Genomic DNA, 15,565 nt, shown 5'->3' with positions numbered 1-15,565 from the left:
AAGCCCCATTTTAATTCAGGTACTTCTGACTCCAGGGTCAGCACTCTCTCCATAGCACCACCTAGCTCCAGCTTCACATACATCCTTGAGCCCAGTTCATCTTCACAACCTCTTTATGAAGCAAGCAGAGCAAAGTTGGAGAAGTTCAATGACTTTTCCAAGATTACACAGCTAGTAAGTGGAAACAATAAAGGATATTGGTGTGTGGACTTGGAGTCTAGAATTCTTTCTGCTACTTTTTACTCTCTAATGAATCTACTAATACATATCAGATCTAAAGGAATATATTTTGACCTCCCGAAACCAGTTTAAAAATTGGAATTATTCATTAGAAAGATGCTTTTGTTCTGTTTAATATATTTTATTAATAAAAGCCACTGTACTTTAATAAATAGTGTGAGATTTCTCTGTTAGGCACAGCACTCGTGCCCAGAATGATAGCCCTTACATGTAAAGAATAACACATTGTGAAAACAGAGCCTTTTCCTGATGTTGTTTGGAACTATCCAAGGGAAAATGATGTTGATAATGGTAGATTTTTCAAAGAAGAATCAGGCCTGGTAGCTGAATGGGGTCATCAGCATATGTGATATTGTTATCTAAAAATGATTTTGTGTGTGCATCTCTGAAAAAAATAGGAGGTCACAGTTTCAGCAAAAATATACACTATTTATAAAAATGTTACATTGATTGGAATCCATTATATTACTTCCTGGTGAGTCTTGACTATCTCAGTTCTGCAGCAGTATTTTTCCCAAAGTTTGATGAGCTCTGATAGAATGAACACAGATGAGGCCAGGCCCATTAAAAACAACAAGTCTGCCAAGAAGTAAGAAAAGAAAAATTCATGAATTACACATTTTGGAGACAATTGCAAAAAACTTTTCACTAATAACTAGTATTAAAATTCGGTGACAATTCATCTCTTCCCCACCCTCAGACTTCTTCATGAAAAACAACCAGGGGAACATTTCTCATTCCTTAGCTGAACAACTTGATTTCAACCCTTGTCCCTTCCTTCAGAAACTCCTTGGGTTAGGTCCTCCTCCTATTCTCTTAATGGTAGTATCCTTCTGGTTCTATAATTAGGTGTTCTCTTTTGCTCTTTTTTAAAAAAAATATCTCATTTGATGAGCTCATTTGCTCCCATGGATTCAGTTATACAGATAATTCCAAGATCTATATATTCAGCCTTAAATTTTCCTGCATAGTCACCCAACTCCTACTTCCTTTGGCACATCTTAAACTCAAATGTTCAAAATTATCATCTCTCGCAAACCATTTAAAAATTTTGAACTTCATTATTATGAAAGATGCCACTATCCCCCCAGGTACTCCAGCTCAGGTCCACAGGGTCATCCTCTCGTTTCTACTCTCTCAAACAGGGACTTCTACAATTTCAAGTTTCACCTCTGATGATGATTGCTAAGTATAGTGGAAAGTGCACTGAAATTGGACTCCGTGGAGTCATTGATTTGTATCCTGGCTCTGTCACTAATTACATTTATATGAACATTTGGATTCCTCTTCTATAAAATGAGGAGACTGGATTAGATAATTGCTGAAGGTCCCTTCTAATTCCATCTATGATCCTTCTTAATCCTTCTGCAGCATTTGACATTACTGACCTCTTCTGGAGAGTCTTCTCCAGGTTTGGGGTACTGCTTGCTCTTTCTTGGTTCTCCTACTCATCTGACCCCTCCTCAGTCATCTTGGCTCATCATCCTTATCATACCTCCTAACTGTGTAACAGTCTAAGGTTTTGTCTTGGACCCTTTTCACAATCTGTGCTGTTTATTTGGTGACTTCATTAGATCCCACTATTTTAATTATTTGTGCAGTTGACACCTAGAGGGCGATAACCACCTCTAATCTTTCTCCTGAGCTCTAGTCCTAAAACTCCCAATTGTGTGTTAGACATTTCAGATTCAAGATATTCAAAACACAAGTCATCAGTCTCAATCCACACATCTCCTAAACTTTTTTTTTTACCCTGAGAGCACCACCACCACCATTTTCTACTCACCCCAGGCTTACAGTCTCTGTATTATCCTTCTGTCTTCATTCTTTCACCCACATATCCAATTAGCTGCCATATCTTATGATTTCGACCTCACATCCACTCTCTTCTCCCTATATGGCTACCACCAGTCCCTCATTACCTCTTGCCTGGACTATTGCCAGAACCTCCTACTTGATCTCTCTGCCCCCAAATTTCCCCCCTCTAATCCATCCACTACATAGCTGAAGTGCAGCTCTCTTTCTTACTCAAAACTTTAATGGCTTATAATCAAATATAGATTCTTCTATTTAGCATTTAAAGTTCTTCATATCATTGCCCCAACCTACCTTTCCATCCTTATAATACACATATTTGATTGTATGTATCCATAACTATCCCCTTCATGCCCACCTTTCAGTTTTTCTGCTACTAGATAAATCCCAAGATTTTCTTGTGATTTACCCAACTCTCATTCAATAAAACCAGCTTTTCTGCTGTTTCACATATGTAATTCATCTCCTGTTTCCATGCCTTTGTACAGGCTTCCTCCATTTTGAAAAATATTCCTTCCTCATCTCTACCTCCCAGAATGAGATTTTACCTTTGAAACTCAAGGTGGGCATCACCTGTGAAGGCTTTCCTACTCACATTGCTCATGCCATCCCTCCCAACACCCTTTGCTATTTATTTTGTTTGTACCTTTATATGTACATGTTGTCTCTCCCAATAGAACATTAGCTCCTTAAGAGGTTGGTTCATTTTTGTTTTTGTAGTTCTAGCAAAATTCCTTTTGCTTAATAAATGCACTTTTTGATGGACTGAAACTATATATCTGGTCCTAGTTGTTCTCCAGACTCTTGGAATATACACCAGAATTGAATCCTGGCAGCCCAGAGTGGACGGGGACCTTGAAAGTCCATCCAAACTCTCTGCCTTATGGTGTTGGTGACAGAAATCATTCAGGATGAAGGAGAGGCTCAAATCTCTTATCTTCTTGGAAAACTAGGAAGAGACTCACCACTACTTCCCATTCTAGGGCTTTATCCAGGAGCAGCTGAGCACCATAGGCTTGAAGTCAGGAAGATCTGAGTTCAGATGTACTCTCAGCCATTTAACTAGTGTTGTGATCCTAGGCTTAACAAATTAGACTGTTTGCTTCAGTTTTATAAAATGGGGATAATAATAGCACCTACCTCCAAGGGTTGTGAGAATCAAGATAATTGTAAAGTGTTTAGACCCGTGCCTGGGCACATAGTAGGCATCATGTAAATGTCATTTGTCATAATGGTGGTTGTTGGTACCATATTGTAGTTGTTATTGTAAAGTGTTTAGACCAGTGCCTGGGCACATAGTAGGCATCATGTAAATGTCATTTGTCATAAGGGTTGTTGTTGGTACCATATCGTAGTTGTTATTGTAAAGTGTTTAGACCGGTGCCTGGGCACATAGTAGGCATCATGTAAATGTCATTTGTCATAAGGGTTGTTGTTGGTACCGTATCATAGTTGTTATTGTAAAGTGTTTAGACCAGTGCCTGGGCACATAGTAGGCATCATGTAAATGTCATTTGTCATAAGGGTTGTTGTTGGTACCATATCATAGTTGTTATTGTAAAGTGTTTAGACCAGTGCCTGGGCACATAGTAGGCATCATGTAAATGTCATTTGTCATAATGGTGGTTGTTGGTACCATATTGTAGTTGTTATTGATCAGTTTCTTGGTCAGGAACAGTTTTCTTTGGTTCCATCAATACCCTTCTTATTCTCCCAATACCTAAATATCATATTGACTTTGACCAGCAATATTATCAACTCACCATCCTGTTTATTTTCCATCATTTTCCTCATAACTCACTAACTTACCGAGTGCTCCCAAATTCTCAGTCTGGAAGATTTTCTGCAGTGGTGGAATGTAGATGACAGCCAGCTGCCCCAGAATTGATCCTAGCACTGAATATAGAAACATGCGGTTTCTGAAAAACCCAATCTCAAAGATCAGCTTGGTCTGTGGGGAACAAGGAGAAAAACCAACAATGTTTTTTGTTTTGTCAGCTAAAAGTGAAACGGCCATCACTGGAAATGTGTCTATTGGAAACCACGTAGCAGCTGTTAGGAGCTGTGGAGCTGTAAGGAACCAGAGCAATCATTTAGTTATTGCCCTCATTTTACATAGGTGGGGCAGGTCTGAATGACTTTCCCAACAGTTTTACACCCAGGCAGATATCTAGCTCAGTTCTTCTGATCACTACTTTCTACTCTCCCCGTCTCTTGATAAATCACACGGTTGACTTTGGGGCGCAACAAATGTATTGCTTCATTGTCTACAAAAAACTTTTTTTAAATGCTTCTCGTTCTGTAGCTGAAACAATGAAACTGTCTCACCTGAGAACGGCACGTCAAGGCATTGAAAAGGTCAAAAAACACAAAACAAGTGAATGTCATCGTCGTCGTTCTTGGAGTGATTTCCTTTCCATCAGGAATCTGGTAAAATGTAGGTAAAAAGGAATGTGACAAGAGAGGAAGAATTATTAGCCTTGCAGCAACTGATGAATCCATCAGAATATTCCTGAGTAAAATGAAGAGAGAGAGATTTACTCCTCCTGCTCCTGAGTTATCTCAGGGCACAAAGATTTGAATTGCTACTTCAAATGCACAACGATGCCCTAAAACTGAGAGACAAATATGGAAAATCACTGGAACCAGATGAAGCAGATTTTTGAGCTGTGGAGGCACTCCTGAGTGCTAGCATGGCCCTGGTGGCCAAAATATACAGCTTGTAAATGGCCACTGAGCTAATAAAGTGGAAGATGGCTATTCTACCCACCTACTCCAACTAAAAAAGCACAGAGATGACTCTGAAAACTAAGTTATTAAAGAACAGAACCACTGAAGCTATGGTTTGAGGCCACATTTGAACCCAGGGCCTTCTAGCCCTCAGCCTGGCTCTCTATATACTGAGCCCCCTCCCAACACACACACACACACACACACACACACACACACAATTGTCTCCAAACAAAGGAAGGAGGAGAGAGAGCTGACCAGGCAGCACAACATCGGTGAGAACCAGCAAATCTTGGAGCAGCCCATGACTGCCAAAGGCAACAAAGCTGTAGAACAGGAACAAACCCAGCTGGAACCACTCCATACTCTGCACAGATTCTCCCATGGCATCGGAACCCTGGGGCTACAGGGAAGCAGAGAGGGAGAACTGGAACCACAGTGAAGAAACCTGCTCCCTCCCCTATGGTGGCAGAATGCCAGGAGTGCCAGAGCCCAAGGTTGGGAGCCTGCCCAGCCCAGGCCACAGGACAGGGCAAGGGAGGGAAGCAGCAGAGGGGACCAGCCCAGTCCACAAAACACTGGAGGAACTGGTGCTGGATATAGTCGGAGACAGCAGCTACGGACCTCCCCAGAGCAAGCCAGCAGGACCACCTTATGGACAGACACACTGCCCTACCCCAAATACCAGAGCTTGGAGCAGTTGTGCTCTCTACCCCAGGAACAGGGAAGAACCTCAACAGATAGATAACCCAATGGGGGGTGACAACTAGAAAAATGAATAAAAGCAAAAAGAAAAAATACCCATCTCTGACCTTAGAAAGTTCCTTTAGTGACAGGGAAGAACAAAATACAGACTCAGAAGAGGACAACAATGTCCATCCCCCCAAAGCCCCCAAAACAAACAAACATGTAAAGCCTCAAAGGAAAGTGTGAAAGGATGTCAGGCCTCAAGAGAATCCCTGGAAGAACTTGAAAATACATTTTAAAAAATGAGAATTGATAGAAAAACTCAACAGCTGGGAAAAAATTCACTTTAGAGAACAACTTTTTAAAGAATAGAATTGACCAAATGGAAATGGGTGAGTGGGGACCACTAAAGACAACTCTTTAAAGAGCAGGAGACAGAGGGAGCAAGGACTTCTTTAGGTGGAGAAATGCAAGTGGGTTCTCAAAGGAGCAATAGTCATCTGTCTGCACACACACACACACACACACACACACACACACTGTAATGATCTTGAAGAGGCAGTTTAGTGAAGGCTCCAGGTCTACTGCTAACACTGAGCAATTCTAAGTTGCAAAATATTAAAAAGCGTAAATGTATGCATGTTGGGTGATGCCCTACATTACAACCTAAACTGTGCTTAGAAGAGAAGAGAGGAGGAGCAGTGAGTGGCTCAGGGGCTAGACATCCAAGTCTCAAATCCAGCCTCAAATGCTTCCTTGATTTGTGACTCTGGACAAGTCACTTCAGTCCCATTTCTTAGCCCTTACAGCTCTTCTGCCTTCAAACTGATAAGACCAAAGCTAAAGGGTTTGTTTGTTTAAAGTGAGAGCATAGAGGAGAATGGGTTCAGGCCAGGAAGTGACCTGGGTATCCTTGTAGACTGTTTCTTGTCCAGTGTATTGCTACGACCAGAGTTCAAAAAGATGGCAAGCGTAATAAGAGTAATATTGGAAATGGACGATATCGCCGGGCAAAACCTTGGTGTATTGGAATCTCACGTGCCCTGCAAAGTTCTGAACACTGCAACTCAAGAGAGAGAAGATGAATCTGGAGAAGCTTGAGAGGAGCCATTCAAATGGCGGAGAAGATGGGCATGGACCCATGGAAAAGACGAAGACACTCTTGTCTGGACACATGATGTGATCAAGGTGTATACAGTTACGAATGGTTTGAGTAAGGGCGTAATGGACTAGATCAAAGATAGCATCTACTCAATCTTTCTTGGACCCTTTAGCAAGGTCATATATGACAAATCAAAGAACTCGCCATTTTGCACAACAGATAACAAACTTAGGAGACTCATTACTTCAAAGGGAGACAAGGCTGGAATTTCAAAAGCAATGATAAAAAGTTTAAGTGAAGATATTTACAGATCGATTTATGCCGGATTCCTAAGAGAAATTGGGATATAAAGAATATGACTGATCTCTTGAGTCCTTCCGTCTAAAAGTCCACCTTCCACAGGAAACCTTTCCTGACCCTCCCTGCCTCCCCCAAAGGCTAGCACCTTCTCACTATTGATCATTTAAAAAATGTTCCTAGCATTTAGTTAGTTTGTATAGAGTTGTTTAATGTTGTTTCTTCCATTACACTGGGAGCTCCTTGAGGGCAGGAGCCTTCCTTTTTATCTCCAAATCCCAAGATTTATGCCTTGCCCATAACATGTGCTTGTTGACTATCTTAAAGAGGAATATACATTTTCTAAATGTCAGGGAAAGCAAATCTTCCTTACCTCTTTCCAGAAAATAAAGAGCGTTCCACTGATGATAATGATGGCAGATATTAGAATTTTCAAGATGAGTGCTTTACTGAGAATTGTATCTTTAACACTCCTAGGGGGAAGCTTCAGGGCATCCTTGTCAACTGGTTCCACTCCCAGACTAGTAAAGGAAAAAAAACAAACAATACTTAGAAATACTATCCAGGAAAAAGAAATGTAGAACATAGATTCATTTATCAAACACTTATGAGCCTCTTCATATCACTATGGTAGATGGCCAGGAGTGAGATACAAGGCTGAAGAAGACCACCAGTCTTCCCCTTGAGGAATTTACTGAAAACTGGAAGGGTTTGATGCATCATGGTATATCTCATATGGTGCACTGGCCAGAGAGTCAGGAGAGGAAAGAAACTTAGAGACCAGATAGGTCAAAGTCTTCATTTTAATCCCGCAGAAATTGAGGTCCATTAAGAGTCTATTGAGAGGGGCAGTTGGATGGCTCAGTGGATTGAGAGCCAGGCCCAGAGATGGGAGGTCCTGGGTTCAAATTTGGCCTCAGACATTTCCTAGCTGTGTGACCCTGGGCAAGTCACTTGACCCCCATTGCCTGGCCCTTACCACTCTTCTACCTTGGAACCAATACACAATATTGATTCTAAGATGGAAGGTAAGGGTTTAAAAAAAAAAGGCTATTGGGATCTTGGGCAAACCCCTTGGCCTCACAGATTATAAGTTATTTTAATACATAATGATAATTTAAATCTAAAATGATTGTTATTTTAAAATTGTATTTCATTTATAAATTTAAATAAGAAATTTATAAATTTAATTTATATTTTAATTATGAATGTAATATTAATATAATATTCAAATTTAGATAGAAATTATTACTTTAAAACTTAAAGCATTTATTTTCAAAGCTAATTTTATGAGTTGATTCATAAGACCTTGCAGCCTTTCTCACCTTTGAGCTGGTGGTCCATCCATGATAATGTTGATCCAGAGAATCTGCATTGCATTGAGGGGGTTGGGTAGATTCAATACTGTGGACAGAGTAATCAGGCTTAAAGCTGAAATGCTCCTGTGAGACAAAATCAGCAGAGAGTGGCAAAGTATAAATAGTTGCTTCCATGGGGAGAAAAAAGGCCAATTGAAGTGCAAATCCATACTCACGTGCTGAGCTGAAACCGAACGAAATTTTTTATGTTATAAAAAATGCCTTTTCCTTCCTCTACGGCATTCCTGGAAGAATAAGAAAGAGCAAACGAACAAGATGCTTTATATCTCAAATATATTTACCAGCTGATAGTTTGCATTCTAGTTTTGATGCCTTTAATCCTTCTACCAAGTCTTATAAACTCCACTGAGACAGAGAATAAGGTTGATCTAAGCTGTTATCTTCCAAATCACCTAAAACAAGTGCTTTCCTAGAGTGAGGAAGACTTCAGTTCAAATCTTGCCTCAGGATCTGGAGCAAGTCACTTTGCCTCTGTCTGCCTCAGTTTCCTCATTTGTAAAATATGGATGATAAGAATATCTACCTCCCAAGAGGATGATAAGGATTAAACCAATAAACAATCTTGATTCCAAGACAGAAGAGAAGAGCTTAAAAAAAAAAAGAAAACATCTCTGTCTTCTGAAACTCCTTGGTTTCACCAGAGCTGAGACATGGTCAGCACAATGATGTTTATTGCAGCTTCTGATGTTTTGAGAGACTCCCCGGGGAAGAGGTCCTATTCCAGAACCCTTTAACATCATGGTATTTCAGCTCAGATTCCCAATCTGTCTCTGTATTTAAATATTTTTAAACATTTTAGCAGTAACTAACTCTGGGAATCCTCTCTTAGAGATCCTACTTTTTTCAGAAACTTTAAAAAATTGGGATCTAATATCATGCTGTCATATCATGAATCTCACGTAAAAATAAGAAATTGTGATGTCGTATATGTGCTTTATAGTTTACAAAGTACCTTTGCATTCTTTTTATTCTTTGGTCACATTTTAGAGGCAAAAAAGTTATGAGAAAAAAAAACAATGAAATTTATTAGAAAAACTAGATCTCCCCCTTTAGTAGTGGCTATCAAGGGCATCTTATCAGCTTTTCTGTGCATTAATTTCCCCATTTGCAAAATGGAAATAACTGCAAACCTCACAAGGGCGATGGTAGAGATAGTGGTTTGTTTGTTAGTTTTTAAAATTTTTACCTTCTGTCTTAGAATAGGTTCCAAGGCAGAAGAGCGGTAAGGGCTGGGCAATGGGGGTCAAGTGACTTGCCCAGGGTCACCTAGCTAGGAAGTATCTGAGGCCAGTTCTGAACCCAGAACCTCCCCACTCCAGACCTATCTATCTATCCACTGAGCCACTTAGCTGCTCCAAGATCGTGTTTTAAAGATTGAACTATACTATGAAAAGTGAGTTTTTATGACCATATTGTACCTCACAAGTTCCCAGTGACAGCTGATATCATCCCCAAATTACTGATGAGGAAACAGAGACTCCCAGGAAATGATTTGCCTAAAGCCAAATGGCTAGAGCCAGAACTCTTAGACAATTGTCTCTTCTATTTCAGAAGAAGTTACCTTAGAGAGGTATGAAAGGTGTTCTTGCTATTAGCTAAAAACATTTGAAATGTAACTCACATTATAGTGGAGAAGTCGTCGTCTACTAATATCATATTGGCAGCCTCTTTGCTGACATCTGTCCCTGTTTGCCCCATGGCAATTCCAATATCAGCGGACTTTAGTGCCACGGCATCATTGACGCCATCCCCCGTCATCCCCACGACAGCCCCAGATTCCTGCAGAGCCTTGGGGAGAACAGAGGCCAATCAACCTTCATTCCCATTCCCCGAACCTACTTACTTTTTAGTCCTTTGCAACCTAAACTTACTAGTGTTTAAAAAAAAAGACCACGTGCTTTACAGCCGAGAAATTGTCCATCTGTGACTAAATTTTTACCATCAACTTTTTTCCCCACCATCAAATGAGTTATCATAACTGCTTGGTGGAATAAACTCTTCATAGAAATAAATATATTTTTAGAAATAATTTCATAAATATATTTTTTAAAAATGGAAATAAAGTCTCACTAAATGTCCTTCAAAGACCGATTCTTTCGCAAATTGGTTCTCATTTCCTATACAGCTTAGTCCATGGGAGGCAGCTGGCTAGTTGAGCCAGACCTGGAGATGGGAAGTCCTGGGCCCAAATCTAGCCTCAGACACTTCCTAGCTGTGTGACCCTGGGCAAGTCACTTAACTCCCAACTGCCTAGCCCTCACTGCTCTTTTGCCTTGGAACCAATGGACAGGATTGATTCGAAGCCAGAAGATAAAAGGGTTTTGTTTTGTTTTGTTTTTTAAACCAGTTCAGTTAATGGCTTTCATACACAACCTTGGCTGAATGTGTAATCTCCCTGAGATCAACATGGTGGTCACCTCTCTGCCACACTGATGGTAAGCAATCTATCAGTCAATGTCCTTGGCATATCCCGCAATAGACTCTTGTGCTTGTTACAATCCCACCCATTCTCAACCCCAGCTCCTCGTTCAGGGCATACCTTTATTATCTTGAGTTTGTGCTTTGGGCTTGTCCTGAAAAATACTGACACCTGAGTTACAAAGGGGAAACAGAGAAGCGATTCATGACTCTGAAGAGAAGGGCAGCTCCCCTGCTCTCCTCCCACCCCCCCAACAGTCCCAGGCACACGTCCACAGAAAAGGGCTCTTTATTACCTTTCTGACCTGGGCCGAGAGCTCAGGCTTCTCCAAGCTCTCCACCTCTTCTCCGGACATGGCTTTTAATTTCCCATTGCACAGGCCGATGTTCCTGCCTAGAAACAGAAATCTGTCCGAATGAGGTGATCTGAAAGTGCTCTCCCGCAGAGGGCTGGAGGAGCCTCCTTTGGGCTTTTCCCTAGACCCTTCCCTCACTGTCTCTACAACCCCCTGGACGTTTTCTGAATTCAAGCCCTGCTGAATTACAGGCAGTGGATGGAAGACAGATTTTTTTTTTAAAACAACCTTTAGAGTCACCCATAACTGACTTCTATGTTAAAAATTCCTTCTGGAAAGCACACGCATTCTGTTATACCGATGCCCATCCTCACAATTTCCAGGGAGCTGAATATGATTTTCTTTTCTTTTTCTTTTATTGATTAAGAATTTTTTTCCCATGGAGACGTTGCTTAGGGGAATATTCTGGGAATATAAGGACAGCGCAAGGCTGATGCTCTTGTCCAAGCCTCCCCAAATCTTCAGGATCTCGGAGCAAAGACTAAGCGGGCTGTGACATAGGAATGATAGATGCCTATTGATCATGCTGCTGGTGGCAGCCAAAGGAAGGAATGCCTTTGGGGTTATAGGAAGATCTGAAGCATCACTTGAAGCAGAAGTACTTCAATAATACATGAAAAAAAATTTAGCCTTTACCTTCCATTCTAGAATCAATACTGTGTATTGGCTCCAAGGCAGAAGAGTGGTAAGGGCTAGGCCATGGGGGTCAAGTGACTTGCCCAGGGTCACACAGCTGGGAAGTGTCTGAGGCCAAATGTGAACCCAGGACCGCCCATCTCTGGGCTTGGTTCTTCAACCCAACCATCTTCTACTCTGCCATATTCTTTTAGGAGTGTCTTTGATACCCAAACCAATGGCTAACAAAAAGGGATTCATTTTCTTGATAAAATAGCCCCGTGTGTCCTCCCCAATGAGAAGCCCAACACTCCTGGTTTCTTACCTATAGCCAGAGCAGTTTCCAGGGCATCCCCCGTTATCATCTTGACGGACACGCCTGATTTAGACAGGACTCGGACTGCTTCTTTCACCCCCACTCTTGGAGGATCAATGATTCCAACGAGGCCCAAGAAGGTGAGCTTACCTAGCTCCGGGCCTGAAGCAAGAGCCAGCACTAGAAATACAAGAAAAAAGGGGGGGGGGGGGGGGGGAATGAGGCCAGCGGACAGTGAGCTGCCATGATCATTCAAGAACCACTGATTATTTTAGACGGGAAGCTCCAAGGGCAGGAGTTGGTTTCTCTCTGTTTTTGTTTCCCTCCTCCCTCCCGGGACTAGCACAATGCTCTGCAGACTGTATGTGCTTCGTAAATATTTGCAAAATGGGTGAATATGCTATGGATGGAACAGATGCTCTAAAAGAGAGCTTGGTACCCATTTTCTTTGAAAAACACCAAATTTGAAGCCAAAAAACCTGCGTTGGAGCCTTGGCTCTATTATTATTTTTTTCCCTCCTAAAACCTTACCTTCTCTCTTAGAATTGATGAAGAGCAGCTCAGTGGCTCAGTGGAAAGAAAGAAAAGACTAGAGGCAGGAGGTCCTGGGTTCAAATATGGCCTCAGACACTTCCTAGTTGGCACGTCACTTAACCCTTCTCACTCTTCTGCCTTGGAACCAATACTTGGTATTGATTCTAAGACGGACAATCAGGGTCTTTGTTGTCTTTTTTTTTTTAAGAATGGATACCAATTATTGGTTCCAAGGAGAGTCCCAAATTCAAATCCCAACTCCAGAAGTTACTCATTATTTGACCACAAGCCAGTCCCTTTGTCTTCTGGCACTCCGTTTCTTCAGACTATAAAATGAACCTAGTATGGGCCCTGAGTGCCTACATTACTACGGTTATTATTGGGCTCAGATGAAATGTTTGCCCGCCAAGACCGAGCTTCTGGCTTTTCCTCCATTAGGAAGCTTTTCCTGATCCCTCTTGTACAGGACTGCTGGGAGGACGGAACGCGAGCACATACGTCAAGCCTTTTTCATACCTTAAAGTCCTCCATAAATAGTCACACAGGCAGTGAGGGTCTAAGGCAGGCTTCAGACTTGGGTCTGCTTGTCTGAAGCTCAACAATATACATGATGCTCCCTTGGCAGGAAGCAGACCCTTTGAGTGAACTCTAAAATTTGTGCTGCACCCCAAACTAGACCAAAACAAATCTCAGCGAGGCAGAAAGAACAGTTTGTTTTTTATTTTACTGTTTAGAAAAACCCTGACCTTCTGCCTTGGTATCAATTCTAAGACAGAAGAGTAGCAAGAGCCAGGCAATTGGGGACCAAGTGACTAGTCCAGGGTCACACAGCCAGAGAGCAACTTATTTAAGAGTCACAAGACTTGAGTTTGAATGATAGACCTACCACTGAATAGTTGTGTGATCTGGAGCAAATCATTTACCTTCTGGCCTTCAGTTTTCTCATCTGTAAAATGGGGATAATAATGCCTGTACCCCTAACTAACCTCAAAAGCTTGTAGGGAGATAGGGAAGATAAAATGCTTCCTTATACATATGAAAGTGCTATCTGAATGTAAGCGAAGATCCTAATAAGTAACAATAGCATTAATTTAAAATCTGAACAAGTAGAATTTACTAGCTTAGGTACAATGAACACTTTATACTTGGAAATCCTCTCATTAAAGAAAATATTACTTAGGATGTACAGAGCAAAACCATGCTATGAGAATGAGTTGGGGAGGCTCTTTCCTTTCTCTCTCTCTTTCTTTCTTTCTTTCTTTCTTTCTCCTGTTCTTTCTTTCTCTTTCTTTCTCCCTCTCCCTTTTCTTTCTTTCATTCTTTCTCTCTATTTCTTTCTTTCATTCTCTCTCTCTCTCTCTCTCTCTCTCTCTCTCTCTCTCTCTCTCTCTCTCTCTCTCTCTCTTCCCCCTTCCCCTCTCTCTCCCTCCCTTTCTCTCTTCCTTTCTTGACTATTAACCTTTTTTTTTATCTTAAACCCCAGACAGGATACCCGTCTGCTCCAGAGAATGAATCCAGCTTATTACAGCCTGAGCTAATGCAGCAAAATGAAAACTTAAAAGATCTGTGTGTGACTGACCCCGCAGACCGAGGGAACCCATCCTCTTCTCTTCCTGCAGACAGAAGGATTTCTGCTGTGGAGTTAGCTGGAGGGGGATCCCCCCGTTGTTATACATGGTGCAGTATCGAATCACTTCTTCAAAAGCTCCCTTCATGAAGTAAACTTCTTCCTGTTCCTTAGGGAAAGAAAAAAAAAGAAAAAAAAACCTCCAGCAATCCCCAAAGCAATTCTTTGAGCAGCTTACAGTGCCTCTCTACAAATTAAAATCAAACACAAAAAGCAGCACTAGTGTCACTATTGCAGGACTCACTCCCTCTAACCAGTGGGTCACAGGTAGGATCAGGGAATTTCAGAGTTAGGAAGGGACCTCACAGATCACCTAATTCAACCCCAACATTTTCTATGTGGGAGAAGAGAGGCCTTGAAAGGGAAGTGACTTCCCTAAGGTCACCCAGCTTTAGAAGCAGAGACGGGATTAGAGCTCCAGTTCTCGGACTCCTTTTCTAATCCTTCCATGTTAGCCCGTCTATAGTAAGAAGAATCTTTTTTGTTCAGCCCCCTCCTCACTGAAGGAGAAGGAGATGAGTCCGCTCAGGGACTCTGGTGGGAGGGAAGACAGGATGGGGTGGGTGTGCAGGGATGAAATGACAGTGCAGGATTCTGCAGGCTCTTAGCACCCCTACATCATTAATGATGGCTCTGGGTGACCATCTGAGAGGGGTTAGCCTTCAGCAGGCATCAGTATTTTCCTTAACTGGATAAATAAAAACAGAAGAGTATTAAGGCTAGAAGGGATGACAGAGGCTATCTAGCTCCAACCCTCCCGTGTTACAGAGGAGGATGCTGAGTCTCAGGAAGAAAGAGTGGCTTCCTGTAAATCATCGGCTAATTAGTGGAAGCAGGACTAGAATTCAGACCTCCAGCTTCCCAGTCTGGCATTCTTCCCACCCCTGTCCATAACGGAATTTGGCAGGTAGCTCAGCCTCGCCAACGCGTTAAAAGCGGAGGAAATGAATCTCTTGGTACCCACATTTGGTTTGTCAGAACACTCCCTGATCTGTTTTTTAATAGCCAATGAATTTCCAGTTTAATTTTTTTAAATCATTTGACAAGAACAGTGGCCACCTTTAAAGTCAAGTGAACAAAACATGTTCGATGGATTCATTGGCAACAGAGTCTCAGCTTAAAGGGTCAGCCCTTGGGTGTAGGACCGAGTGCGCTCCTCACGCCCTCCTGATGGCTCAGTGCCGCCGAGCCTCCGAGGGTGGCTCTGGTCTCCCTGTGGATTCTGTTCCATGACTCGAGAAGACTGAAAAGCGCTGGTGGCACAATTCCAATTGGCCGCCAGTTTCTTGTCATAATGTCGAAGGGATGGGACCCAATGGGGGAAGGTCCTCGTGGACCATGGCTCCACCAGGCTTGAAGTATCACTAATAGAATTACAAAGGGCCATACAGCAATACGGAATCACATTAACAGTAGCTCAGCTTGCAAAACAGTTTCCTCACAACAAGA

General features: G+C 42.0%; 2 protein-coding genes across 10 annotated transcripts in view; one reads left to right on the top strand and one right to left on the bottom strand.

The window, feature by feature from the left end:
• MEAK7 (MTOR associated protein, eak-7 homolog) overlaps positions 1-14,332 on the top strand; it is a 54,263-nt gene extending 39,931 nt beyond the window's left edge. For 4 of the 9 annotated variants that reach the window (XR_008914900.1, XR_008914902.1, XR_008914899.1 and 1 more), the window contains 2 exons: positions 10,598-10,685; positions 13,973-14,332. The gene's annotated coding sequence lies outside the window, so the exon portion shown is untranslated. The remainder of the gene's footprint in view (positions 1-10,597; positions 10,686-13,972) is intronic. The other 5 variants (XR_459505.3, XM_007477239.3, XM_016427789.2 and 2 more) reach the window with 2 other exon arrangements.
• ATP2C2 (ATPase secretory pathway Ca2+ transporting 2) overlaps positions 341-15,565 on the bottom strand; it is a 117,274-nt gene continuing 102,049 nt past the window's right edge. Inside the window, exons 17-27 of the mRNA XM_007477242.3 lie at positions 14,069-14,225; positions 11,965-12,135; positions 10,965-11,062; positions 10,790-10,840; positions 9,872-10,038; positions 8,406-8,474; positions 8,197-8,313; positions 7,245-7,392; positions 4,384-4,482; positions 3,865-4,006; positions 341-819 (exon numbers count right to left, since the gene is read on the bottom strand). Of these exons, the coding sequence (XP_007477304.2) occupies positions 701-819; positions 3,865-4,006; positions 4,384-4,482; positions 7,245-7,392; positions 8,197-8,313; positions 8,406-8,474; positions 9,872-10,038; positions 10,790-10,840; positions 10,965-11,062; positions 11,965-12,135; positions 14,069-14,225 (1,338 nt within the window). The 3' untranslated portion in view covers positions 341-700. The remainder of the gene's footprint in view (positions 820-3,864; positions 4,007-4,383; positions 4,483-7,244; positions 7,393-8,196; positions 8,314-8,405; positions 8,475-9,871; positions 10,039-10,789; positions 10,841-10,964; positions 11,063-11,964; positions 12,136-14,068; positions 14,226-15,565) is intronic.

Source organism: Monodelphis domestica, chromosome 1, assembly GCF_027887165.1.
Source record: "Monodelphis domestica isolate mMonDom1 chromosome 1, mMonDom1.pri, whole genome shotgun sequence".
Lineage (NCBI taxonomy): Eukaryota > Metazoa > Chordata > Mammalia > Didelphimorphia > Didelphidae > Monodelphis > Monodelphis domestica.
This window is presented reverse-complemented; position numbering and strand designations above follow the sequence as displayed.